Raw genomic sequence first — 26,156 nt, 5'->3', positions numbered from 1 at the left:
GGAAATAAGAACGAACCGGAAACAGGCTCAAAGACCAGGCACAGAAAAGCACGGTCGGTAGTGACCTGCTGAGGTGACCCTTGCACCCCATGCATGATTCCGGTGCTGTTTGAGATGCAGCTACCAGCTGTCTCTTTAAATTCAACCCTGCTTCCAAAAACTTGACTGAAGTTTCTTTGCCAAATTTTCACTGGAGGGATAATACCTTGATGTTTGTTCTGGAACTCAAGAGGACATTCTTTGCTCAGAGGATTTAACGTGTTTTTAAGTAATCTGAATAAGCAACCAGCAAGGGTTCTGAAGTTTGCCAGTTCGGTGAATGAGACAGTGACCTTGAAACCGGGGACCCAGGGATTTTTATATCCTTGAAACAAGAGCCTAAATGTCAAGGGGGAAAGATCTAGGCCTTTGTTTTTCTTAAGCAGCAGAAGTAAATGATATTTTTGTTTATGCTACCTTTACTCCACTCGAGTACTGGGACAGCAGGCTGGTTGCTAACTGAGCGTTGACACAATGGAAGGCAGTTGGAGAACGAGTGTCCTCGTGGGCGCACTCTGGCCGTTTCTGAATAAGCGCCGCGGAAGGCTGCGTCTGGTTATTTGGGCTTTATTCGCAGACACAACGCCAATGTCTTTGGGCAGGGTGACCTCATTTTTGTGTTACAATCTGTTTCCACACTGCAGACTTATGTTTGACTGCTGGAGATGCGTCCCATGCCAGAGGGCTGCACGTGACCATCGCTCCTCCCTGAGACGATCCGATGAGGCTGAGGAGGAAGAAGGTGACCATCAGATCGATGTCCCTGACGTCATCGGGCTTGTTCAAGACCAACCCGGGGTGTCAGACACACCCACAGGTGGGGATTGCGCCTTATTTCTGTCCGGAAGCTCGGGCTGGTGATCGGACTCACACGTCCTCCTCGTAGCTACTGTGGTCCTGGGAGCACGTTGATTTCTTTTGGATCACTGTCGCCTGCTGTCGCCTATTGTCACCTGCCCACGGCTGGCAGGCAGTCTCCCAGGATGGTCCTCACCGGGCCACCTGGCGGTTCTTCAGATGAGCGGTTTAAGACCAGGTTGGCTCCGGTGAGAGGGGAATAGTTCATTCGGGTCTGCAGTGAAACACCTGCGCCTGAAGGAGACCGTCACCAGGCTTTGCTTCAATTCTCAAAAACACGTGATCCGTGGTTTGAATCGGTGGGTCGAGCTCCTGCTGGTCAGCAATCCGTGGCCGGTGCCCGGAGGACAGCTGAGCAGGACCCAAGGGGTGAGACCCCACTGTCCTCAGCGCCCAGCCTGACCCCCATCCAGGCCCGGGGCCCTCCCTCGCTCCCCTGGCCAGGGTCTTAACGGGAGAGAGAGGCTGTCCCCACTCTGAGTTTCACCTGCACGGAGTCATTGCCGATCCTTCCTGTCCCGCTCCGAAATCCTTCCTGTCCCACTCCGAAGTAGTTTTCACCGGACGGGGTGAGCCCTGCACCCACCACCAAGGGACAACATGACAGGGATGGCGAGTGTCCACCTGGGGCTGGACTAGAGCCAGGCAGGCTTCTAGGAATGTGGGGAACACTCCTCCTTGCTCTGCATCTGGAGCTTTCTCGGCCTTGCCCTAGCTGGGCTCCGCCACAAATGGCCCTCTGAGTGGAGGCATCCCCGGCCTCCCCCTGGAGCTGTGTCACGGGCGTCCCTAGGCGAGCAGCTCGTGAGCATTTCCCTTCAGATGGGGTGGGGGTGGAGGGTCTCATAAACACCCCAGACCCGGTGGGCCTGAACCACGGCCCCAGTGACGGACAATTGCGTGTGTGAACACCGTTGGCCATTTGAACCTGGCTGGTGGGTACTTGCATCCTCGGGTGGTGGCCTTGCCAGCATCTCTGTTTAGTAGGTTTCGAAACTTGATTTTTGTCACTTGCCTTGTTGGTGACTGTTGGTGAGTGACAGGCCACAGCCAGAACCCCCAGGGCGGTCTCCCCGAGATGGCGTGGCCCCGGGCTCTGGGAACTTGGGATGGTGCTGGCTATCAGCAGGTGTGTCCACCCCTGGAAGGGCACTTGGGGTGGAGGTGGCTCCCTCCTGGAGCAAGAGCACAGTTATGGGCGCAGACATGAGCACTGACTTTCGCGGCTGGAAGGTTATCTAGCTCTCCGTGCTCAGTGGGGCTGCAGTGAGCCTCCGTGACGGCTCAGACTCCTGTGGTGGTTGTGCCCCCAGCTCTGGGGACCCTGCTGGGGACCGAGACTAAGGGCGGGGAGGAAGCGGGGCGTATGGGTGACAGGCTGACCGCTTCCTAATGTAACCACATGTCCTGGGCTGAGGCTCCAGAGTGGACTTGGAGGCTGGACCGTGGCTGTCACGCACTGGCCCGGACTGTTCACGGCCACACCGAGCAAGCAGTGTGTTGGGTAGGGAAACACGTGGCTGTGAAGGGTTCATGAGTTTGTGTGTTGGTTTGAATGCCCTTGTCTGAAGCGCAGGAGCACGCACTTGTCACGGCCAGTGGTTCCGTGTCGCCACCGCGGTCCCGCGTCGGGGAGACCGGTCCACTGGCAGGGGCGAGCTGTCCCGGTTTGGGAATGTTGTTGCCACGGCGTTTACTTTTCAAAAAGTTCTGTCTCTCCTGATCGGTTAGTAGCGTCTTTAATGATACCACACCTGAACAGGTACCGGGCAGAGACAACTAAGTGCGGTTGCTGACGTGGGCATGAAGCGGACGGTTACCGCCTGCAACATGAGGTTGAATCGTGGCGTCGCTGATGTGTTGCAAAACCCTTCGGATATCGATGCTTTCACGCGGCTCACCTGATGCCTTAGTGCATTTAGGACGCCGGCTTGTGCGGGTGGCGCGGGCGGCCCGTGGGGGGCGGGGGCCCAGCTGCGGGAAAATGTACTGGGAAGGAAGGAAGCTCCAGGATTTCTGGTGTGGCCACTGGGCCTCAGCTCCGCAGAGAGCAGAATGGCCACTAGTGACCGCGGGTGGCGTTGTGCGCGGTCTCACAGGCGCTGTCCTCTGTCCTGTGGTTTGTCTCCCAGAGCTCACGCCGTGTTCCCGCAGAGGCCCCCTCCCCACGCACACTGCCCACCCCCAGCAGCCGCTCTCCTGCTGTCCGTCAGCACAGGAGTGATTTTGTTGTGTTTCCGCAGACAGTTGGTGGCTTTCCTGTTTCCCTCTGTGCTTGATGGAGTGTGCTGTACGATTACGGTGATCCAGGGGCCAAAGTGCTCTGGAGGAAGTGTGTCTGTGGGCCGTAACCAGCGCAGACGAGGGCCGTCGGGGAGGAGATCTTTCTCCCTGTTGCCTTGCCCATGTCCGGACTAAAGTCCTGCCCACCTGTCCAGACCCACAAAAGTTCCACCTGTTCTGCAAAGCGCTGCTCTGTGACACGGCCGCTCAGTGTCGGGGGTGTGGGGCCTCCCCGACCGAGCACGACTGTGTTGTCCCCGGCAGGGCAGGTTCCCCTGCCTCCGAGACACGGCAGCGTGAGGACAGGGAGTATTTCCTTCCCCATGCCCCGTGCCACTGTTTTCATCTTCAGTGTGCGAGGCCTGGCGGTATTTGGGAATTACCGCACCAGCCCGCAAGGTGGGCGGTCCGCGGATGGGCCAGGTCAAGCGGCCAGTAGTGCTAGGCCGTGTGGAGGCCGCGAGAATGTGTCCTGAAGCGCCTGGCCCACGTGGACAAGAGGCCCGGAAGAAGTGGCTGCAGGATGTTGTGTGTATGCGCAGCAGGCAGCCCGCGGGGGGCGGGGGGGGGGGGGGGGGCGGACAGAGCCCCTTGGGGCAGGCAGAGAAGGCCCTGAGCAGCCGTCCCGGAATAGGTGGGAAGGAGCCTTCAGTCTGTGTCCTCGCGGACAAAATCGGAGAAGCTGGCCAGCGCCACCCCTGGAGGCTGTACTGAAAACAAATCGAGGTGTGGATAAAAGTCTTCACATGGTTTGGTTTCAATCAGCAGGTTCCACCTGCAGGGGTTTAACCTAAGGAATCAATCAAAAACTGTCACCAAGGTTCATGAACAAAGCTGTTCCCAACAGTCATTATTTATGCCAGTGAGTGTTTGGGGAAAAGCGAGGTCACATGTTAGGAGTTTGGTGATGCTGTCTGGTCGCTCAGAGGACACAGTCACCATGTCTTGTGCCCTAAGTGAAGCCCGGCTACAAAACATCGCACCACAAGGACGACTTTGTAAACAGAGCACGTGCACTTTTGATCAGAGATTTGCAGCTGTGTTTTTTTATCACCCGTTGGTAATCTGTTTTCCTCTTTCTGTGTCAAGAGGCTGTGTTATCTCTGTGAGAAGAGGGTTTCCTGAGGCAGGACGTGAGGTTGGACGCATGCAGGCGTCAGGACCCAGCCCTGTCCTGCGCTGACCCCTGTTCCTGGACGTGTCCCCCACACAGGCTGCTTCTGCAGGAACCATCCTGCCTGGTCTCCCTGGGTCTGTGCCCCTTCTGCCAGGCCGAGCTCACCCTGCGGTTTGGAAGGGAAATGTCTCCTGGGAGAACGTTCCTGGCACTTTGCCGGTGGCCCTCGGAGAAAGTCCCGAGTGTGCACAAAGCCACGGGAAGTGGGGACAGGGGTCCTGGAGTGGCCAGACTGGCGTCCCCTGGAGCTGAGGGTCAGGCCTGGTGGCTCTGCCCGGTGTCAGCCCTGGAGGCCACGGCCCTCCCACACCCCGGCCTGCCCCAACACCCTCGCACCACGCTGTGGCACCTCAGAGAGGCACTGACGTGTCTTTGTACTGGATTTTTCTTTGAAACCGTAGCTCCTGAGAACCTGAACCACCTCCTGGAGGGCACTTTCATTAAAGATGAGTCGCAGTGGCCCTTCCTAGAGGTATGTGACGTCTGCTCATCCGTCCTGGGGATGGAGGCGGTCGCCGTGAGCGTTGCTTGGATTCACTGATTCTTCAGACTTCCCGTGTCCTGGTCTGCTCGCTCCCTTCGCCCTTGTTAGCTGGCACCCCCTGCACATGCTCGGTCCTTTCCCTCGTGTTTACCGGTTTGTAGGATGGTACATTTGTTGCTGGCATCTCCCCGAGGGAAGTGGGGAGGGCGTAAAAATACTGCTTTAAACCCTTAAAAAGTAAAATTGAACCAAGTATGGTTAAAAGACCTTGTCGGCTTTGCTCGCTGGCTGCGTGCCCAGGCAGCGGCCCGTCCACGGAGGAAAGGGGCTCCAGGTGTAGAAGGCGAGGACCTCGCTTACAAGCAGGAGGACGAGGAACTTTACTCTGGAAGAAAAGCGGGGGACCCTTGCGGGGTCATCACTTAGGGGTCCGGCCGACAGGCCTCCGACTGGCTGGTGCTGCTCAGGACACTCCGTGGCTGGGGAGTCAGAGCTGTGATATTAAGTCCGTTTGGTGACGGGCCAGCGCCTGCTCCGTTTGGGGCCTGTGTTGTGTTTTTAACAGAACTAAGAAACTTTGATATTCTATATACGTTCAGTTGTTCGTATTGGTCAAATTGTCCCTTTTGGGGCCTTGGGAGCCCCCCGGGTCCGCCGGGCCTGCTGCCGCATCCTGGGCGTGTCCTCGCAGATAGGAGCGGTGACGAGCTCCTGGCACAGGGCTGCCCACCGCCACTCGGCCGTGCCACTCCTTTGCACTTCAAGTGTGCCACACGCACATGCTTGTGCGCCTGAGTTCTTAGCCGCAGAAGCTAACGAGCTGCGTGGACAATGCACACATACTGCCTGCCTCGTGGCCTCAGGGGAGGAGGGTCTAGAAAGGGCAGGGCTGGCCTCTCAGCCACAGGAGGCAGTGCAGAGGGTGGGATCCCCGTGCACACATGTGCCACAGCACGTCCACGGCTGGCATGGACCAGAGCCTCTCCCCTCTCATAGCTGGAACACACTGATTCCTTCTGATGCTCTCAGTTCAACTTCGGGACCACGTGGGGCCCAGATCTCTGTCTTCCTGACCCTGTGCCCCAGTCCCACTTTCCAGTGACAGCAGCAGCCGGTGTGAACGGCAGAAGCCACTCCATTCCGGACTCGGATCACGATGGCTGAGGGGGGAGGGGGGCTTGATTTTCGGCCGTGGGGCGGGGCTTGCCCCACAAGAGACGTACAGTCGAATTACCAGGTCCTGAAGTCCCTGGGAGTCATTTCCGCGGGGTGGTGCCAGTAAGCAGGTAAGTAAATCCCCTCTTTCATTTGTAGTGATTGCCGCTCACACTTCCACTCTGCTTTGTAACCGTGTAAGGTAACCGTGCATTTCCGAGCCCAGTGACGCACATCCAGAGCCGTCTAGGGTCTGTCCCTACCTGCTCCTCCTGTCCCACCTTCCCCCAGAATCACCTTTCTCCTCTTCGGTTTTTGGCGTATGTCTGTGTGTGTGTGTGTGTGTGTGAGTAAGCACGTGTGTACACGTACTCATATCTCCTCTTGTTTGTGTACACACACTTCCCTTCACTGTGCTTCCTTCTTACCTGGTACATTTTGGACAGGCTCCCCCACAGGGTGGTGGCCATGCCGCCCGCCCCCCCGGGTCTGTCTCCTGGGCCATCCTGCCTCCTCTGACCTGCATTCCGGGTTACCAGATGCTTGGCCTCCAACACTGACGCTGTCCCCAGGGTCCCGGCCAGTGTGAGAAAGTGAATCCTGATTTGTCCTTGAGGGAGAGGCGGCCCTGGGTCCCATTGGCCACTCACTGCCTGTCAGGGCCCTTAAGGCTGTGGTCGTTGGGGTCCCTGCTTCCTGGGAGATTGAAACATGTCTGCATGTGTCTGTGTGAGTGCGTCTGTGTGTGTGTGTGAGTGTGTCTGGGGTGTGTGTGAGTGCGTCTGTGTGTGTGTGTGTGTGTGTGTGTGTCTGTGTGTGAGTGCATCTGTGTGTGTGTCTGTGTGTGTGTATACGAGTGTGTGTGAGTGTGTCTGGGGTGTGTGTGAATATGTCTGTGTGTGAGTGTGCATATCTGTGTGTGTGTCTGTATGTGTCTGTGGGGTGGGGGTGTGTGTGTGAGTGCATCTGTGTGTGAGTGTGTCTGTGTATGTGTGAGTGTGTCTGTATATGTCTGTGTGTGTGTGTCTGGGGTGTGTCTGCGGTGTGTGTGTGAGTGCATCTGTGTGTGTGTGTCTGTGTGTGTCTGTGTCTGTGTATGTGTGTCTGGGGTGTGTGTGTGTGTCTGTGTGTGTCTGTGGTGAATGTGTGAGTGCATCTGTGTGTGTGTCTGTGTGTGTGTCTGTGCGTGTGTCTGGGGTGTGTGTGAGTGCATCTGTGTGTGTGAGTATATCTGTATGTGTCTGTGTGTGTGTGTGTCTGGGGTGTGTCTCCGTGGCTTTGATGACCTTACTTGCCTGCTGCTCACAGACCTCCAGGACTCCCTGTTCGGTGCTCACACCAGGTGCAAGCTTTCCTGAAGCCCCCGCTTGTCTCGTCTTTTCTCCGAGGAACAGCCTGGGCCCTCTCTTTTTCCCACCCTCCTTGCTTTCCTTTTTTCTTTCTTTCTTTTTTGGGTTTGTAAATAATAGTATCCGTCTTCGTGGCTCAAAATCAAAATGAGGTAAAAGCTATGCCCTGAGAGTTCGCTCTCGGACCCCGGTGCACCTGCAAGACCACACCGCATGTGTGGCCCGCTGCGTCTTGTCCCGGCCGGCAGGAGCTGTGTTTGCTGAGACCAGCAGGCTGTGCATGCTTTTCCCGCTCACTGTGTTCCGGAAGTTGCGCATCAATGAGGAGTGAGCCCTCAGTCTCTGTTGGCGGATGCTGGGGTTCGTCCCTCTTTGTCACGGTTGCAAACTCTGCTGCAGTTAGTGCCACTTGGTACGTGTGCTGGCGCGTTCCAGATCCCCGGAGGCTGAGCAAGCAGCAGACGCTTCTGACGGCTTTGCTCGAATCGCGGCTGCCTGTGGGCTCCTCGTGCCCGGTGCTGTCACGACAGCGCTGTCTGCAGAGGCTCCGGGGAGCGGCTGTGGTCCCGTCTCAGCATCCGTCCCCGCTCAGCGTGTGGTATGACCCGTACGTGGCTTACAAGAGACCTTTAACCCCCCTCGTTTGTTTCAGGGTTGTTTCCTCTTCCCTTTGCCCATCTTCTTATTGGGCTGCTAATCTTTTAATGGTTTCTAGGAGCTCTTTACAAGTGAGAGAGATTGGCCCTTGTGATTGGAATTGGAAGAACTTTTTTCTCAGGTTAGCGTTGGCCTGACTTCCTTTTTTACCAGTTTTAAAATGTAGTCGGGGGGCCCCTGGGGGGCTCAGTCGGTTCAGCGTCGGACTTCGGCTCAGGTCATGATCTCGCAGTTCCTGGGTTTGAGCCCCACTTCAGGCTCTGTGCTGACAGCTCAGAGCCTGGATCCTGCTTCTGATTCTGTGTCTCCCTCTCTCTCTGCCCCTCCCCTGCTCATGCTCTATGCTCTATCTCTCTCTCTCTCTAAAATCAATAGTAAACATTTAAAATAATAATAATAGGGGCGCCTGGGTGGCTCAGTCGGTTAAGCGTCTAACTTCAGCTCAGGTCACGATCTCATGGTCCATGAGTTCGAGCCCCGCCTCGGGCTCTGGGCTGATGGCTCAGAGCCTGGAGCCTGCTTCCAATTCTGTGTCTCCCTCTCTGCCCCTCCCCCGTTCATGCTCTGTCTGTCTCTGTCTCAAAAATAAAAATGATAAAATAAAATAAATAAAATAATAATAATAAAAATAAAATGTAGTTAAGTTTCAGTATCTTATGGATTTTGGATGTTGAGTTACTGTTCAAAAGGCCTTATTATTCTAAGGCTTTAAAGGAATTCACCCAATTTTTACCCCTGGTACTTTTACTCACGCTTAAACCTTTAACCCATTTGGGTTTATTTTGTTGCATGGTTTCAAGTATGGGTCCACCTTCGTTTTTCTATGGTCCTGACACCTTTTATTGGTTTTCTATCTTCACGGCATGTACTGGAGACACCACCATGAAAATCCATCAAATTTCATTCTGTGTTTGAGTCAGTGTCTGAGATTTCTGTTCTGCATCATCAGTCTGTTTGTCTTTCAGTTTCTGGCACCACTCACTTTAATTACTGGGGTTCTGGGGCATGTTTTAACATTTTATACGGTCCTGTCATTTCACTGCTGCATTCAGGGTTTACCTGGCCATTCTTGGTAGCTTTATTTTTCCATATGAAATCCAAAATTCGGGGCGCCTGGGTGGCGCAGTCGGTGAAGCCTCCGACTTCAGCCAGGTCACGATCTCGCGGTCCGTGAGTTCGAGCCCCGAGTCAGGCTCTGGGCTGATGGCTCAGAGCCTGGAGCCTGTTTCCGATGTTGTGTCTCCCTCTCTCTCTGCCCCTCCCCCATTCATGCTCTGTCTCTCTCTGTCCCAAAAATAAATAAACGTTGAAAAAAAAAAAAAAAAGAAATCCAAAATTCATTCTAATTACATAGTTACATAAACAAGTCAGCAAGTAATTATGGCTCTATTTCTTCTTTGAGTTTTTCATTCTTCTGATTTCTTCCTTGTCGAGTGGCATCGTCCAGCGTTTCTAGGACATTGTTATACAGCAGGTGTCCTGTCAGGAACACGTACTGCCCGGCATGCGTGTGGAGACGTGTGTCCGGGTTTTGTGGTAGATCCACTGTGGGGGTGGCAGTTGAACCCAGTCCGGGCGTGTGTGGCCGTGTGTGTGTGAGGCTGCGGGCTCCCATGTGCTCGTGTCTGTGTCTTCAGTGTTAGCCGGAGAAGCTCTGTGCGTTCTGGGTACGGGTCCGTGGCTCCCTCCGCACCCCTTAGCTTCTAGCCCCGGGTCCCTCACCTCCGAGTGTGATGGGCAGGCGTCTGGTAGAATCAGGGAGTGGGTTGGAGCCGAGTGCCCTCACCAACCCAGCCTGCAGGGTAGGTCCCAGAAGGGCCTCAGGGCTGGGCCGAGAGAGCCTGAGTGCACCTTCTGGAAGTTTCCACAGCCTCTGAGGGACACACTGGTGGGACGCCATGGGGGGGGTGAGGAACCGAGCGGGGCCCGCCTTCTAGAGCAGGGTCTAGGAGACCCTGGGGCCATGCCAGCCACTAAGGGCCAGGCTCTGGGAGCAGATCCCTCCGGAGGTGGGAGGCAGTGGCACAGAAAGCCCTCCTCCCTCCCCCGGACTCCACCTGGTGAGGAGCAGGGAGGGGGGAGGGAGAGGGTGGATGGAGTCACCCCCAGAGTGCTGCTGACGCTGCGGCCCACCTGGGCAGGTCTCGGGGGGCATGTTCCGTCCACATCCACGGCCCACGTCGGCCTTGGGTGTCAGGGGCAGTTTGGTCAGTGAGTGCCCCATACACTCATTCAAGACGTGGGGCTGCTTGGACGCTTAAAGGTTAGAGCAGGAATATCACGACCAGATAGAGGAAGCTTCCTGCTTCACACTCTTTCTTCTGTGTAAACAGTGTCCCTTCTGAGTGAGGGGGCATTAGCACACGGCCAGCGTGGCCTGGACCCCACGATCGGCCCCCCTCAGAAGGCTCTGGGGAGGCCTCGCCTGCCTCAGTGCCTCCGTGTGCCCTCCACCCCCGTCCCCGAGCACAGGTGTGAGACTCGGAGACCCGTCTGCTGTGCTGGCCCCAGGACACGTCAGTGCGGCCAGGCCCCCCTCACCCGCCCCCGCTGGATGGAGCCCCAGACCCCCACGTGGGACTGAATGGGTGTGGATCTGGCCCCTGAGGACGCAGCCACGGGTGAACTGCTCTGCATGGAGCCGGGGTCAGCGTTGAGGCATCCTCGGGGGTACCTGGGGTCAAATCCAACCCCGGGAAGGTGGGTTGGATGCCGCTTAGCTCACACTCACAATCAGTTCCTGTGCAGGGTCTGGAGGGCGCCTGGTGCCCTGCCCGGCACGGGCTGTGGCAGTGCTGAGGCCCCTGGGGGAGGCCCTCGACCTGGGAGGGAGGCCGGGGAGGGGTGAGGGCCCGTGGCTGCGGGCTCGTGACCACGAGGCTGAGCTGTGCACAGAAGCAGAACCTGGGGGTGCCAGCTGGGGTAGAGCAAGGCGGACGCCCAGCTGGCACCGACACCGACAGCGAAGCAAACAGCCGATGCAAGAACCCCCTCCCCGGGCCCCGGCGTGCCTGCTGCCCTGGCAGCTGCTGGGCCTGCGGGTGAAGGGAGGGCGTGCGCCGGTGGACTGCGCTTCCTATGCCCGGGCCAGCGTGCACCTGCACCCACGGGGTGTGACGGGTGACAGTGAGAACATCATCGGAGGTCAGAGACACCACAGCTGTTTCCTAAGCTGAGCGCCTCTGCACAAAGAGGTGGCGAGCGTCCGGAGCACAGCCCACACGTGGCCTGCGACCCCACAGAGGCCGAGGGCTTGCTCGGCGCTTACTGCCGTCACTTCCCTCCTCATGGCCCGTCCCTGGACGCATTCCACTAACTCTTCAAATCAGCGGTCCTACGTCAGGCATGCCGATTATTTCAACTTTTTTTTTTAAACCTTAGTGAATAGTCTTCATTTAAATCTTTGCACGTTGGTCTGTTGGAGTTATTTTCGAGGCTCTGTTTCCTGTAGCAGCTACCATCCAAAGGACAGTGGTATCGTTGTTTGCAGATCGCCATCTGAGAGGCCAGATGAGGCCTCCTGAAAACGTGGGCTCCACAGCAGGTAGAGGTGAAGGGTGAAGGGACGCTGGTGACAGCCAATATTTAGGAAGCACCTGCTATGTGCCAGGAGCCGCCAAGTGCAGGGATGCACAGGGGGCCCTTTACAAACAAGTGCGGAGGGGGCGTGGCCATCGTTGGGGAGCAAGATCGGAGCCCAAGAGCTGGGGGCACATCCCGGGGTCTCCGGGACCATCCCTGGAGTGGCTGCCCAGACACGGAGGAGCTCCCACTGGGGTGCTGACGAGGGCACCCCGCGAACAGAGTCCACCGCCACAGCTCAGACAACGTTCGCGAAGGAGACACATGAGCTAGCATGGCTGGCCACCTGCGCTGCCCCCGAGGGTGCTGTGAGCACAGGAGCGATCCCTGCCTGAGGTGTCTGGTCAGACTTCGCTTCTCTGCACCAGAGACCGTGCGGTGCACTCAGGACGCCCACTTGTCATATAGCGACTGGCTTCATCACTCCCTGTTTGCAGGTCAACATCTGTCTTTAAAATTCTCAGGTGTCAGGATTTATCTTACACTCAGTCCTGCTTCTCCTGAGAGGGGTGCAACCCATTGCTTGCTGTTTGCTTTTTAATGAACAAATTTGATCTTTAGAGCAGTTTCAGGTTCACAGAAAAATTGTGCAGAAAGTACCGAGTTCTCCTTTGCCTCTGCCCCCCCAGCCTCCCCCGTCATCACGTCTCCCAGCAGATGGGATGTTTGTCATAATCTGTGAGCCTACACATCCCTGTTACTCGACATCCACGGCTTATGTCACGGCCCTTCCTGGTGCCGTGCATTCTGTGGGTGTGAACGAATGTATGGTGATGGGTCCCCCATTAGCATCAAAGAGAACACCCATGGCTATTTTGCTTCTAAAACACGCTCGCCACGTTTTAGTGGGATTTACGGCAGTGACTTCTGTGGGATACTGTCAGGGTGGATGTGCGACACCACATATCTGTCGGAACTCGGTAGTGTGACCTCGAATGTAAACCAGGGCCTTTAAATTTTTTTTTTTTCAACGTTTATTTATTTTTGGGACAGAGAGAGACAGAGCATGAACGGGGGAGGGGCAGAGAGAGAGGGAGACACAGAATCAGAAACAGGCTCCAGGCTCTGAGCCATCAGCCCAGAGCCTGACGCGGGGCTCGAACTCCCGGACCGCGAGATCGTGACCTGGCTGAAGTCGGACGCTTAACCGACTGCGCCACCCAGGCGCCCCAAACCAGGGCCTTTAGCTGACTATGTCACGGTGGCATTCGGGGACGGTCACGCATGCGCCACATCAGGCACGGGACTGGAGCAGCACGTGTGCGAACCCTGCACTTGTATTCTGCTTTCCTGTAAATCAGTTCTCTGTAGAGGGCTTATCGCAGAAGAAAGTGAGGCTGCTTCACCATCTTTGGGACCTTTTCCATGAGATCTGTTCAAAGCCGTGGTGACGGGTTGGCCACGACGGACCACAGGGCTGCCGTGGGCACCATGTCCCAACCCGGGGCACAGTTGTCACCTTGTGAGCAGGAAGAGTGGGTGATCGTGGAGACGGCCGGAGAGCGGCTGACGGAAGGAGCAATACTGGCTGTAAGAGTGGTGACGTCTGGTGTCACCAAGTGGTGGACGCTCGTGGGGCACGCCCAAACTGCGCGGCTGGGTTGGCACTGACAGCCGCTTAGCTTTCAAGGCCGTGCTGCAGTGGGGAGCATCCACGCAGCGTGGCTCTCGGGCACCACAGTGGCTTCCCTGTGGCCACAGGTGGGAAAGTTTGGGCTGTTTCCCAGGAAACCCTGAGCCCGTCGATGGGTGAGCCCCGTGTCTTCTGGGGTCTCCTGTCCCGAGGGGATTTCTCTTTGAAACTTTAAACCCTTTTCTGTGTGTACTTGTTGAAATTCTAGAGCTTTTGACAACTCGCGCTAGAATTCAGTCACCTTTTTATTGTCAGTTTTTCACTTGAAATGTCAAAAATTTTAAGACATCATTCTGTTACATAGCCTAATTGTTCTAACTAAAACTCGCCAAGACCTTCCAATAGGTACCCCCAAAGGTCAGTTTTCTTCCCTTCTGGGTAAAAACTACAGTAACCAAAATTTCAAAGTACAAAAAGATGCAGCCATGGCCCCGTGAGTATCATTGCCAGCGAGGTGTCTTGTGACCCGAGTGCTGCCTGACTTGGAGGCCTGTGGCCATGTGCTGCACAAATTGAGTTCGGCGAGAACGGGCCACACGGGGGAGGCCAGAGCTCCGTGTCCCCAGTGCTGCTGACTGTCCCCAGTTTGCTGACTGTCCTCTCAGGTGCACGTCCCGCCTTGGGCTGCCTCGGGGACTCTTTCTGAATGGATTCGGCCACAGCAAGGTGTGTGGGCAGCAGCTCCGACCGGCAGAGCCACAGAGGAGATGCCGGTGCCCTGACCTGACTTGAGCCCAGGAAAGACCAGTTCTGGGAAGATTTTCCCCGATCTTCCCTCTAAGTAAAGCGGAGAACCCTGGGCCCAATGTGTGAGAACACACTGCAAGATGAAGAGAAGGAGGTGGTGACCAGGATATCGGGGTCTGGGGCACAGGGCTGGGTGCCTGGGCTTCCTTTCGCCCGGAATATTCCAGACCAGGCGCTGGAGAAACCAGCAGCCTAGAAACACCAAAGGGCATAAACAAACAAAAAAGAGCTGAAACCACAGCCTGTTCTCAGAGACTTGGGGAGCCCGGCCTCCCACCCCACGGCTGCCCGAGGCCCCCACACCCACAAGAAAGCCATGCCGGGAGCTCATCCCCACTCCCTGCTGGGGTGACGTCGGAGGAGGCCTCTCGGAGTCTGGGCATCACTGCCACCAAAGGGCAATGCAGTCACCCCACCACGGTGACGGTGGAGATACGTGGGGAGCAGAACACGGCACCCCACAGCCTCCCAGCCAGGGGGCCTAGCGGGGCAGGGGTTGGCTAGCAGGAGGCCTAGCGGGGGGCCTAGCGGGGGTCGGGGCAGGGGTCCACCCCTCCCAGGACTGACAAGGACCGTTGTCCCCCTCAGATGTCAGCAGAGTCCTCGAGTGTCACCTGCAGGGTATGGACTTGGACACACGCCTACAGTGAAGAAGTGGTGTCCTTCCCTCGCTGTCTGTGCGCCCGAGGAAGCCAGCTGACGCAGAAGGTTTCCGTGAGATCCAGAACCTCCTAATGTAATACAGAAATGTCCATGTTTCCATAAAAAAGGAATCGTCCTGTCAGGACCCAGGAGAATCTCGACCTGACTAAGAAAGGATAGTAGGTACCAGCACTGAGTGACAAAAGTGAGCGAGGCTGTCACAACGATGCTGCATGGAGTTATCACAGGTGCGATTTCCGAAAGCAAACACAGAGGTTCTCAGCAAGGAAGAAGAAAATGGGAATTTGGAAATGAAAAAATATGGTAACTGGGGGCGCCTGGGGTCTCAGTCGGTTAAGCATCCGACTTTGGCTCAGCTCACGATCTCACGGTCCTAAGATTGAGCCCCACGTCGGGCTCTGTGCTGACAGCTCGGAGCCTGGAGCCTGCTTTGGATTCTGTGTCACCCTCTCTCTCTGCCCCTCCCCCATTCATGCTCTGTCCCTCTGTCAAAAATAAATAAACATTAAAAACAATTTTTTTAAGCTCTCCACAGACCTCCAGACCTGAGTGGTTTCACTCAAGAATTCTAACACACATTTAAAGAACCAACATCAATTCTACTCTGTCTCTTCCAGAAGATAAAATGGAGGCACTTCCTGGTTTGTCTTATGAGGCTAGGATTACATTGATGCCAAACCCGACAAAGACAGAAAAGGAATCTGCAGACCAGTACTGCTGGTGAATGTGGACACAAAAGTCCGTCACAAAATATTCGCAAGTAGAGGTCAGCAATGATAAAAACAATTGTTCAGTATGACCGGGGTGAGTTTGTTGCAGGTGCAAAGGGCTGGTTCAGTATTTCAAGATTTATCAGTAGAATCCACCATAATGGGCCAAAGAAGAAAGCTCAGACCATCATTTCAATCAATACGGAAGTATTTGACAAAATTCAACACCTGTTCAGAAAAACAGGAATACAGGGGAACTTCCTTAACTTGTTAATAAATATCTACAGAGACGCCGACAGCCAGCATCACGTTAAAAGGCAAGAACCGCAGTGGCCGTGTGGTCCGGACACAGTGTCATGTCTGCTCATGGCTCTTAACCTGTGGTGCAGGTCAGGAAAAGGAAGTACGCAGCGTGGAGATTGGGGAGGAACCAACAGTCCCTGTTTACAGTGATTACCTAATTATAAAATCCCAAGGACTCTACAGAAATTCTCCTAGAATTAGATGAGTGAGTGTAGCAAGGCTGCAGGATAGAAGATGAACATTCACAGTCAACGGACACATGGACACCAAAAGGAAAAAAAAAAATGCGACACCACTTGTAATTACTCAAAAGAGACACTAGGGGGCACCTGGGTGACTAAGTTGGTTAAGTGACTGGAATTTGGCTCAGGTCATGTGATCCCATGGTCATGGAGGCTCTGCTTGGGATTCTGTCTCTCCCTCTGCCACTCTCCCCTGCGCACGCACTTTCTCTCCCTCTCTCTCTCTCAAAGTGAAAAAACAAAACCCTTCTGTGCAGGTAACAAAATCTGCGCAGGGCTGTGTGCCAGCCCCTGCAGATGCGGATGTGGGGACTCAGAGACCTCGGTGAAGGGAGAGCCGCGCTGTGTTCACAAGTCCGAGGCTGAGCCTAGCACGTCTGTTCTCGCTACAGTGATTAATGCATTCCTAGCAAAATCCCAGAAAGGTTGTTTTGTGGATGTAGGCGACGTGATCCTAAAATTTGTATGGAAAGTCGGAGGAGCTAAAATTCTTACAACAATCTCGAGGAGGAAAGAAAAGGAGGAACCAGTGCACTTGCTGTCAAGACATGATTTGCTTCGTGTGCTGGGACAGTGTGGTGCTGGTGCAGGAGCAGGTGCCAGAGCAGGAGGAACTCGGACCTGCACAAATGAGACCAGCGCACTTTTGGCAAAGATGGGAAATCAATCCATGGAGGCAAGATTGCCTTGTAACACATTTGGCTATCAGAGCAATTGGGGATCCGGGGCAAAAACAAAGACTGATCTGAATTTCATACCTCTTACATAAAGTTAACTCAAAATGTGTTACAGATTTAAAAATTTTTTTTGGATGTTTATTTATTTTTGAGAGAGAGAGAGAGAGAGAGAGAGAGAGAGACAGACAGAGCATGAATGGGGAAGGGCCAGAGAGAGGGAGACACAGAATCTGAAGCAGGCTCCAGGCTCCAGGCTCCGGGCTGTCAGCACAGAGCCCAACGCGGGGCTCGAACTCACAGACTGTGAGATCATGACCCAACCCGAAGTCGGACGCTCAACCGACTGAGCCACCCAGGCGTCCCAAAATGGGTTATAGTTTTAAACAAAGTGTGCAACTATAATACTGTTAGAAGAAACATAGTAGACAATATTTGGGGTCTAGGAGTACACAAAGAGTTCTCAGACTTGACGCCAAAAACATGATCCATAAAAGGAGAAATTGGTAAATTAGACTCTGTCAAAATTAGAAACTTATGCTCTGCAAAGGATGCTGTTCAGAGGGCGGACAGACTAACTGCAGGCTGTGAGAAAGTCTTTGCAGATCACAGAGCTGGTAAAGGACTAGCGGGTCTCCAAGCTTGCCACACACAGCTATGAATGCAGCTAGGACAGGGGCAGCAGGCCTGAGCAGATACTGGGGTGGAGGAGACAGGCGTCAGGCCCCAAGCGGAAGGATGCTCAACGCCATCAGCCTTTACAGAAGTGTGAATAGAACCACGAGACACCAGTAGCACCTTCCAGAATGGCTGAAATCATAAGTGACAACCTCACACGCGGGGGAGGATACGGTGAGGCAGAGTCGCCCCTTCACAGCTGGTGGGGCCACAGCAAGGAACGGCCCCTCTGGAAAGCCTTGCCGGTGTCTGTTAAACCACGCAGCTGTGCGCTCCTGGGACTTTATCCCCAGAGAGGAAAACATTTACACAGATTCATGCACGTGAATGTTGATGTTAGTTTTATTTGTAATAGCCCCAAACTGGAAAGAACCCTGATGTCCTTCGATGGGTGAACAGTTAGGAAAAACTGTGGTCTGTCCGCACAGACGTGGTCTGTGAGCATTAGCTGCGGCAACACAAAGGATCTCCAGAGAATCAGGCTGAGTGAGGAGAGCCCGTCCCCAGCATCACGGACAGACTTACCTCAGACACACGGTTCCGGCTCACGCCGTCCCGGTGAGGCGGATGCCACAGCAAAGTGACTCAAGTGAACTTCGCCAGTGGATATAAACGTGCTATTTACACTACCTGTTAAGCGTGTAGGAGTGTTACATCTAAAAAACGTACCTTAATTAAATACTTAACTGCTAAAAGATGCTAACCGTCATCTGAGCTGTGATCCCTAATCACACATCACCATAACCAACAGGATGAAAAAGTTCAAAATGTGGAGAGAATGACCAAATGCGACACAGGTACAAAGGGAGCCCATTCTGGTTGGAAAAGTGGCTCAGACCTTCCACCTGTAAACAGGCAGCATCCCCGACCATGCCTGTCTGCGCGACTGCGTTTCTAGAACACAGTTATGGAAGTGGGGAACAAAGCAGTGGCTGCCAGGGGCTCAGAGCGGAGCGGGAAGGAGGCGGGTGTGTGTGTCAAGGGACTCCGAGTCCGCGCGGGGATGGGACGTTGTCTGTTGACCGTATCTGTGTTGGCATCTGCGCTGTGACGTCTACCTGGTTTTGCACGTTGTAACCGTCAGGAGGGAAGAGCACGTGGGATCTCTCTGGATTACTTCTTACAACTGCACGGGAAGCTACGATCACCTAAAAATAATAATAATAACCCTCAGCCCTACTCACGCACCGCCGACTAGCGCACGCGCAGATGCCACATAGTGAGGCTCTCGACAGTTGGTAGAATCAGGTCTGAAGTGGGAGGACTGTAGCTGGCTCTGACCTTGACTGGCTAAAAATAAATTATTTGCCACAGATTTGCAGGTCCAGATGGAAACGCGTAAAGAGCTGTCCAGGTGGTTAACTCAATTTGACCTTGCCGTTGAGCCCTGGAAAATACTGACTCTAAGTTAAGGCTTGAGTAAATGGCATTTCTACAGTTAAATCATGCATGTTTAAACGTTCAGCACCAAGGGAAGGAAGGCAGAAGGCAACTGACCGACCCCGCGGTGAGAGCTGGGCTGCCGTTGCCTTCCTGTCCTCCCTGTGGAGCGTCAGCTGGAGGGGTGGAGTAAGCCCACACCAGGCCCGCCTCTCCCCTGCCCAGGCGGCCCGCGCCCCTGCCTGTGGTGGCAGCTGCTGCATACACATGCCCAGCCCCCTGGTTGTCTTCTGGGGACATCCACAATGACGCAGGAACCCTGCTGACCATGTCCCTGTAAGGGAACAAGGAGGGGGTCCCCACTTTGTCTAAAATGCTCAAGTGCCCAGCATGCCGGCTCCAGGTCCTTGGGGCGCAGGACAGCCCCCCACTCTGCAGGGCCTGAACCACTGTGCCTCCCTCTGACCGTTTTAGGTATTTTGTAGATTGTGTGGGGCACATCTGAGGGCAAGAATCTGAAAATGTAAGATTAAATCAAATTTAAGTTCGTTACTATTAATTTTCTAAACTAAGTAATAAACCAACTTCCTAATTATAAATTGGCGTGTTCTAGTGTTTACTGTTTTGGGCGGAAGTCACACAAAGTGAGAACATAAACAGTTGCCTGCGTCAGAGCTGGGGCGGCGCGGTGCTACGGCTCCCCAGAGGCCGCGTTATCGTCCCATCAGCGGCTCTATTGTTAGCAGTTTCCCTTCCGATAAATGTCAGATCCACCGGCCAGAGACCAGAACGGGCACTGGGTGTGGGACGACAGCTACGTGCCTGTTTGGGGAATAGACTCTGTTTTCACCAAGGCCAGCTGGTACTTCGGGGGTCCGGGTGACTTGGGCTGCCCTGGGCTGACGCCCCACGCACACGTCTTGGCGAGAGCGGACAGCGCCCGGGCTTCGCTGCAAGCCCCTTTTGGAACATTTCTGGTGATCCGGAAGGTACATTTCAGCTCTGATTTCCTGTAGGAACGTGGTGGACGGTTGCCTTCGGACCCTGGAAGTTACAGGCGTTCTGGCCACGGGTCTGTCTCCTTCAGAGAATATGACCACTATGTGCAGGGGGCGGGGAGCTCTGACCACAGGGTTCTGCCTCTGCAGAGCCATGAACAAAGTTCAACATCAGGTCTCACCTGCCGTGGCCCCTGGATGCCCTGCCCCGGTCCAGCCACGGGGGACTGATGTGATCCCTGCCCCCGTGTCAGCCCCATGCATCCGACCCGGTGTCCCCAGGGCCCAGCAGGGCTGGGTGAGCTGGGCCAGAGGCTTCGGGTGCTCTCCCCTGACACTCTCCAGCTCTGAACGGTGCCCTGTTTGGCATAAGCAAGGGCCCCACTTAAGTTTGCGTCCATCCTGAACTTTCCCGCATTTGTCTCCCCGCCCAGCGGGAAGGTGAGGGCCCCGAAGGAGGGGCCACCCCCCCCTCACCGTCCTGCACACATTTCCCAGGCCTCAAACCTCAAAGTGCACAGCTGGCCAGGCCTTGTTGCCAGATCTTGGGGGGCCGCCCCACGCAGCCCCCACTAACACCTCCCAGAGGTGGGAAGGTGGCCAGGCCACTGCTCCATGAAGAGGCGGCCCTTCCCCCATCCCACAGACGTCCAGGCACCCACACCAGTCGCGTTCTCACGAGGGTGCTTGGCGCTCCATGCCTCACCAAGGTGTCCAGCCCCAGAACAGAAGGAAGTCCTGCCACTCAAGGCCACCCTGACGAACCTGGAGGACTTCTTGCTGGGACAAGACAGAGAAGGACTAGTGGCTACCCAGTCTGGCTGGGAGCTGCACCCAACAGTCACCGTCGGGGAAGCGGGTGGTGACAGGGGCTGCCGGGAGGGGAGGGCACGACCAATGGGCATATGGAATGTTCTAGAGGTCCGCTCTACAGCACTGCCTGACTCAAGCACGCCGTTCTGTGTGCCTGGAGGCCTCTCCCTGGGAACTGTTCCCGGCACACACAAGGCCCAGGAGGCTCCCGGAGGCAAGTGTGCATCTGTGACCTTGGTAGAGGGGCGCCTCACGGCGTTTGCCAAGTCCAGACTCACCACAGTGAATGGGTGTGGATCTCTGTGTATCGATTATACCTCGATAAAGTACTTAAACCTTGAAACCAAAGGAAAAACGTGGGCCCGCCCTTACTTTGTATCCTCTGTGTTCTGCTTCATTTTCCTGCTGACTCGGGCGTCCTCAGGGCCGAACGGAGGGTAATTCCCCCAAATGACCGCTCTCTGTGGGCTGAGCCTGGGAGTGCCCCTCGGGGTGACTGGCCCAGAGTCTCATTCTTGGAGGGTGGGCTGCGCTTTGGGAGAAGGGGCTGACGGCCTCTCCTGTGCTCTGTGTGGTCCTTGAAGGGTGGGCATGCTGTTCACGCTATCTGCAGACAGCAGGGGCTTGTATTTGCTGGTTTGCTGTGTGGGGAGGAAAGCGGTCCTGTGCTGTCACAGCTTCCCGCTGTCACCTGTGTGGGGACCCGGGCCAGCGCCTGGCTCAGGGCCTCAGAATGGGGACGTGGCCAGGACCTGGGCCTCTCAGGACAGATGCTGGGGGCCCCACATTAAAGCTGCCCGAGGTGGAAGGAGAGGTGGGGACGGGGAACCCTGTTGGGAGCACATAGGCAGGCTGGCCTTCCTCGGAAGCAAAGCGCCACGGAGATGAGGGTCTTGTGTGTTGTCAGTGTTGTGTCCCCAGCACGTGGCCTGTGACACATGGTAAGGGCTCCCTTATGAATCGGATAAGGGGATAAATATGTGAGAACAGCAAACCTCGAGTCTGTCGCGGTCCCACGGGCCAGGGTGGGGGGAGTCACAAACAGGGGCTGAGACACGGGGACACAGAGTTAGTGGGATGGGCTCTTTCTGGGGTCCTTCCTGGATTTTACAGTCTGACTCTCCGAGTGTACTGGCTAATAATCGTCGAGCGTTTGCCGCTTGTCAGGCACCATTCTAACCATTGATGCGCTACCAGTGACGTAGGCAGTGTGTGACCCCTGTTTTATGGATGGGGAAACTGAGTCACTTCTCAAGGTCACCACCTAGTCAGGGGCAGGCTGAACCCACCAACTGACCCCGGAACACAGGCCCTGTGCTGCACTGCTGGGCAGAGTCTCCGGGAGGTGTCACCATCACCAAAACCAGTGCTCACCGAATGTGACTGTCACCCTGCAGGCCCAGGGTCCTCCCTGCTGGCGTGTGGCTATGCACACACATCCCGTAAGAGGGTGGGCCTCTTACATCTATATATCCAGGACGTCCCCAGACACTTTGGAGAATAAAACCAGCGCAGTTGCCAGAATTGAGTCCATATGTTGCGTCGTGACCCAGAGGGAGTGAAGCCAGGTCCCCTTAAGGCCAACGGTATTTTTTCTCTGGTTTCATTTGGTTTCTTAGAAAGTATTTGTAGGAGCAGAGTCCAGATGCCAGAGTATATTGATTTATTTTTCCTTCTTCCCGGGAGGCATGATTACCAAGGAACCCAAATTGGCAAATCCAAGCAGTGAGTGGCGCTGGCGCTGTGAGGCCTGGGCCCAGGTGGGTCCCGGGAGGCCCCCGGGTGAGGCCCAGCACAGCCCCTGCTTTAGAGGCACACGCTGGGCTGATTGTCTCCAGGCCACTGCTGCCGTTTTACTTCCTACCCATGAGGCAGAAATGGCTCATGCCTGTGCTGTCCTTTCTCGTGCCCTCGAAGTGCAGAAGCAGCCAGCACTGGTGGCTGGGTCTCCCGCTCAGGGAGGGGGGCGGCTCTGCGTCCTGCTGTCTGCCTGTGACACCACAGCATCCTGTGCCTGCGGTCCTGCTTGGCTCTGCCTCTCCCGGGGCCTCGTCCCAGGGGCTGGTCCTCCCTGAGGACAGCCAGTGGCTCCCACGGGGTGGGTATGTGGCCTGGCAGCCGGAGGCTGCCGGAACTCCCGGGGCAGCTCACGGAACAACGGAAGGAGACAGAAGAAGGAAACTGGCCGCTGCTTCCTCAACTCACAGCTGTTAAACACATTCTCCTCATTTCGGTCGGTTCACCCCCTTGGTGCTGTTTCCTCGCGGTGAGAGCGGAAACGTTCTCCAGGCGCGGACGCGGGCAGGTGGGGCGTCAGCAGCCAACAAGTGAACATGCAGTGTCGGCACACACCTCGCCGTGCAGGACGACGTCACACTGCGGCCACCTGGTTATTCACGACGCTCCCTGTCAAGGCTGTAAAATCAAACTTCAAATGTCAGGAACAGACAGGCAGACCACGGGGTTTTCTGAATAATCACGAGGGTCTCCACGCTGCCAGGTGAAGGTTGAATGTTCAGCCTGTGGGGCAGTCGGGGCAGCAGACGCATTTGTGGGCACGAGGAAGGGGCTTCCCCCTGACCCTCGGGGTTTGTAGGAGGCCTGTGCGTGCTCGCCCGTCTGGGGCCCCACGTCTGCTGTCGGCCTTTTGTGGGGGCCCCGAGACCTCACACCGGGTGGCTTCCTCTCTGCAGCAAGGGCTTCTGGGCTGGCGTACGTGACCCCATTACTTTCCTCTTGCCGCCATAACAGATGACCACAGAGCCTTAGAGGGCACACACATATCATTCTCCAGCTCCGGAGACCAGGAGTCCCAGACCAAGGTGGGGGCGGGGCTGGTTCCTCCTGAGGCCCCGAGAGAGGCCACTTTCGGGCTTTGTCTGCGTTCCTTGGCGGTGGCGCCACATCGCCCCATCCTCTGGGGCTGTGGCACATCCCTTTCCTGCCGTGGGGACCCTGGGATACGTCCAGCGCCCCCCCCCCCCCCCCCCAGTGACCCAGGACAGTCTCCCGGTCTCAAGATCCTCAGCCGGTCTCACCTCCAAAGTCCCCTTGTCCACTCAGGGTAACTCATCCGCGGGTTCTGAGGACGAGAACAAGGATGTCCCTCATCCTGCTCTCTGTGGTGCTTTCTCGGTCACCTCGGGCTTGAGTTTGCTGGCTCTTCCGTGCACACTGTGGTGACAGCTGGGGTGGGGACCCCATTTTCATGTGGACCCCACATTTACAGAGGAGCCCACTGCTGTTTGGGGTAACGTGGCGAGGGCCCGTGGGCTGCTTCTGCAGAGCCCCAGCGATGGTCCAGTTCTCTCTGCTCCCCTTCTTCTTCTCATGGGGAGCCTGAGTCTCCCAGCCTCCCTGCCCTCCACATGTGCCCCAGTGACACATGTGACAGTGCTTCTGAAGGAGTTTCAGGTAGTTTCATTGTCATCGGAACAAAGTGTCTGTAGGCGCTGATGTGTTCTCAACGTCGTGTCCCCCAAGTCCACGTGCGGAAATCCAAACCCCCAAGGAGATGGTGCCTGGAGATGTGTAGGGCGAGGGTAGAGCCCCCCAGTGACCCCGGTGTCCACGTGATGGAGACCCCGGAGCATTCCCTTGTCTGCCCCCACGTGAGCACACAGCGGGACGGCCCCAGAAAGCGGACCTCACCGGAACCCGGGAACCTGACCGTGCAGGCACCTTGATCCTGGATTTGCAGGCTCCGGGGCCGTGAGACATCAGCGTCTGCGGTTCTCGCTCCCAGCAGCCTCAGTGGAGAAAGGCAGCAAGTGACAGTATAAAGTTATTCCTTGACACTGTTCACTGCTTTCCACCTGAATGCCTGTTTCCCACGTGAATCTTTCTGACTTAGAGGCTGGCTTGGCCCTTGAGATGATGCACAGGCTGATGCCCCCCAAGAGATTTGTCCAGAGCTCAGCTTGGGGGGGGGGCAGGGCTGGACCCGAGTCTGTTGACATAGACAGGATGTGAGGAAGCCAGCGCCCGGGGTCCCCCAAGTGGCTCTGCCCTGTGTGTCTGCAGTGGGACCGTGGCCCCTCCTGTTCTCAGAACCGGCTGAATAGGGGTTTCGAGGGCTCACCCCTTCCTCAGGAAGGCTCCCGCGGTGACCCCCCTCCCGGCCACTCAGACTCCAGAAGTTTTATTTTCCAGGTAGGATCCTTCCAGAAGGTCACTCCTTCTGGTCACAGGGTCCTGGTCCAGTGGGTTTAGTGGTTGTTTATGGCTTGCTGGGTGAGTGCAGTGAATTTCCCCCGGAAGTTACAACATGCATGTCCCATCCTGGCTCCGGCATGAACTGGTGCCCTGACTGGCGCACACACTGAGTTTTGTGTTTCCTCTCAGGATTCACGACGGTTTTACAAGGTGACCATCGCCAAGTCCGCCGCTCACGCCCAGGGAGCTGGGCTTTCCTCCTGAGCCCTCCTGCCCCCTCCTGCCCCCGCTCCCTGGACCTTGCTGGACGGAGCGGAGGGTGCCTTGGTGACACTTTATTCTGACCCCAAAATTGTCGTGTTTGGTCATTTTGTTTCCTGGGCCCAGTCCTGTCCGCGCACACACTCAGCCTCCCTCTCCTCCTGCCCCACCCGGGGCCGCAGGGAAGGGGGCCCGCTCCCGGCTCACTGCCCTCCCTCCCGCTTCTTCCCTGTGGGAGCAGGGCGGGGAGGCCCGTGGGCACACACACCTGCACACACGCGTGCACTCACCTGCCGGGCCACATCCCGGGTCTTATCAGTGCTGCCTTGTGGGGCCCCCGCGTGCCGGTGGTCCGGCCCTGACCCTCCGGTGCCGGCTTGCTGGTGTAGACCTGTCTTCTCCAGACGTTGGCAATAGGGGCGCCTAGCTCCTTTCAGAGGTTCGCCTTTGTCACCATCTCCCATGGCTGCCCTCTCCCCCATGCTGTACTGAGACACAGTGGACACACGGCCACTGAATGAGGGGAAGGTGCACGTGGTGATGGTTCGACAGAGGCATGTGCCGGGAGTGGTCACAGGTTAGTTACCACACGTCATGTCACGTAGTTACCAGTTCTGTCTCGTGGTGAGAACCAGTCTTCCAATGTGTAACGCAGGGTCGTGTCTGTGGCCGTCTCTCTGCACCTTAGGGCCCCAGAACTTCGCTTTCTCACTGGAAGTTCGTACCCTTGAACAACAGCCCCCACCCCGCCCCCCAGAAGCCACCATTCTGCTCCGTCTCTGAGCTCAGCGCTTTTAGATTCCACATACAAGTGACCAAATGCAGTACTTGTCTTCCTCCGACATATTTCACTGAGCCTGGTGCCCCTCGGGCTCCACCCCCTGGTTGCAGGTGGCGGGGTTCCTCTATTTTCATGAGCGACAGCCCACCGTGTGTCCACCCACCTTTACCCACTCCCCCGTCTCCTCCGTCAGTGGACACTTGGGCTGTTCCAGGTCTTGGCTGTTGTGAACGACGCCCCTGTGAGCGTGGGGCACACAGATCTCTTTGAGTTGCTGTTCTTTCTTTAGGTCCGTTCACAGGAGTAGCATAGCTGGATTCTAGGCTAGTTTCCTTTTTGGTTCTTTGAGGACGCTCCACACTGATGTCCACAGTGGCTGCACCGGTGGGCATTCCCACCAACCGTGCACAGAGGTCCCCCTTCTCCACAGCCAGCCAACACCTGTTATCTCTTGTCTCCTTGGTAAAAGCCATTCTGACAGGTGTGAGGTGGCTTCCCCGATGGTCCGACCAGTGGTGTTGGGCACACGGTCGG

At 56.1% G+C, this 26,156-nt stretch overlaps 1 protein-coding gene across 3 annotated transcripts in view; it reads left to right on the top strand.

The window, feature by feature from the left end:
* Nucleotides 1-683: 683 nt before the first annotated feature.
* Nucleotides 684-26,156, top strand: part of MCF2L (MCF.2 cell line derived transforming sequence like) — a 127,473-nt gene continuing 102,000 nt past the window's right edge. For all 3 annotated transcript variants that reach the window (XM_086708137.1, XM_086708105.1, XM_086708197.1), the window contains exon 1: nucleotides 684-856. In XM_086708137.1, the coding sequence (XP_086564263.1) occupies nucleotides 688-856 (169 nt within the window). In that variant the 5' untranslated portion in view covers nucleotides 684-687. The remainder of the gene's footprint in view (nucleotides 857-26,156) is intronic.

This window comes from Puma concolor, chromosome A1 (genome assembly GCF_028749965.1).
Source record: "Puma concolor isolate L17-30 chromosome A1, mPumCon1.1.hap2, whole genome shotgun sequence".
Lineage (NCBI taxonomy): Eukaryota > Metazoa > Chordata > Mammalia > Carnivora > Felidae > Puma > Puma concolor.
This window is presented reverse-complemented; position numbering and strand designations above follow the sequence as displayed.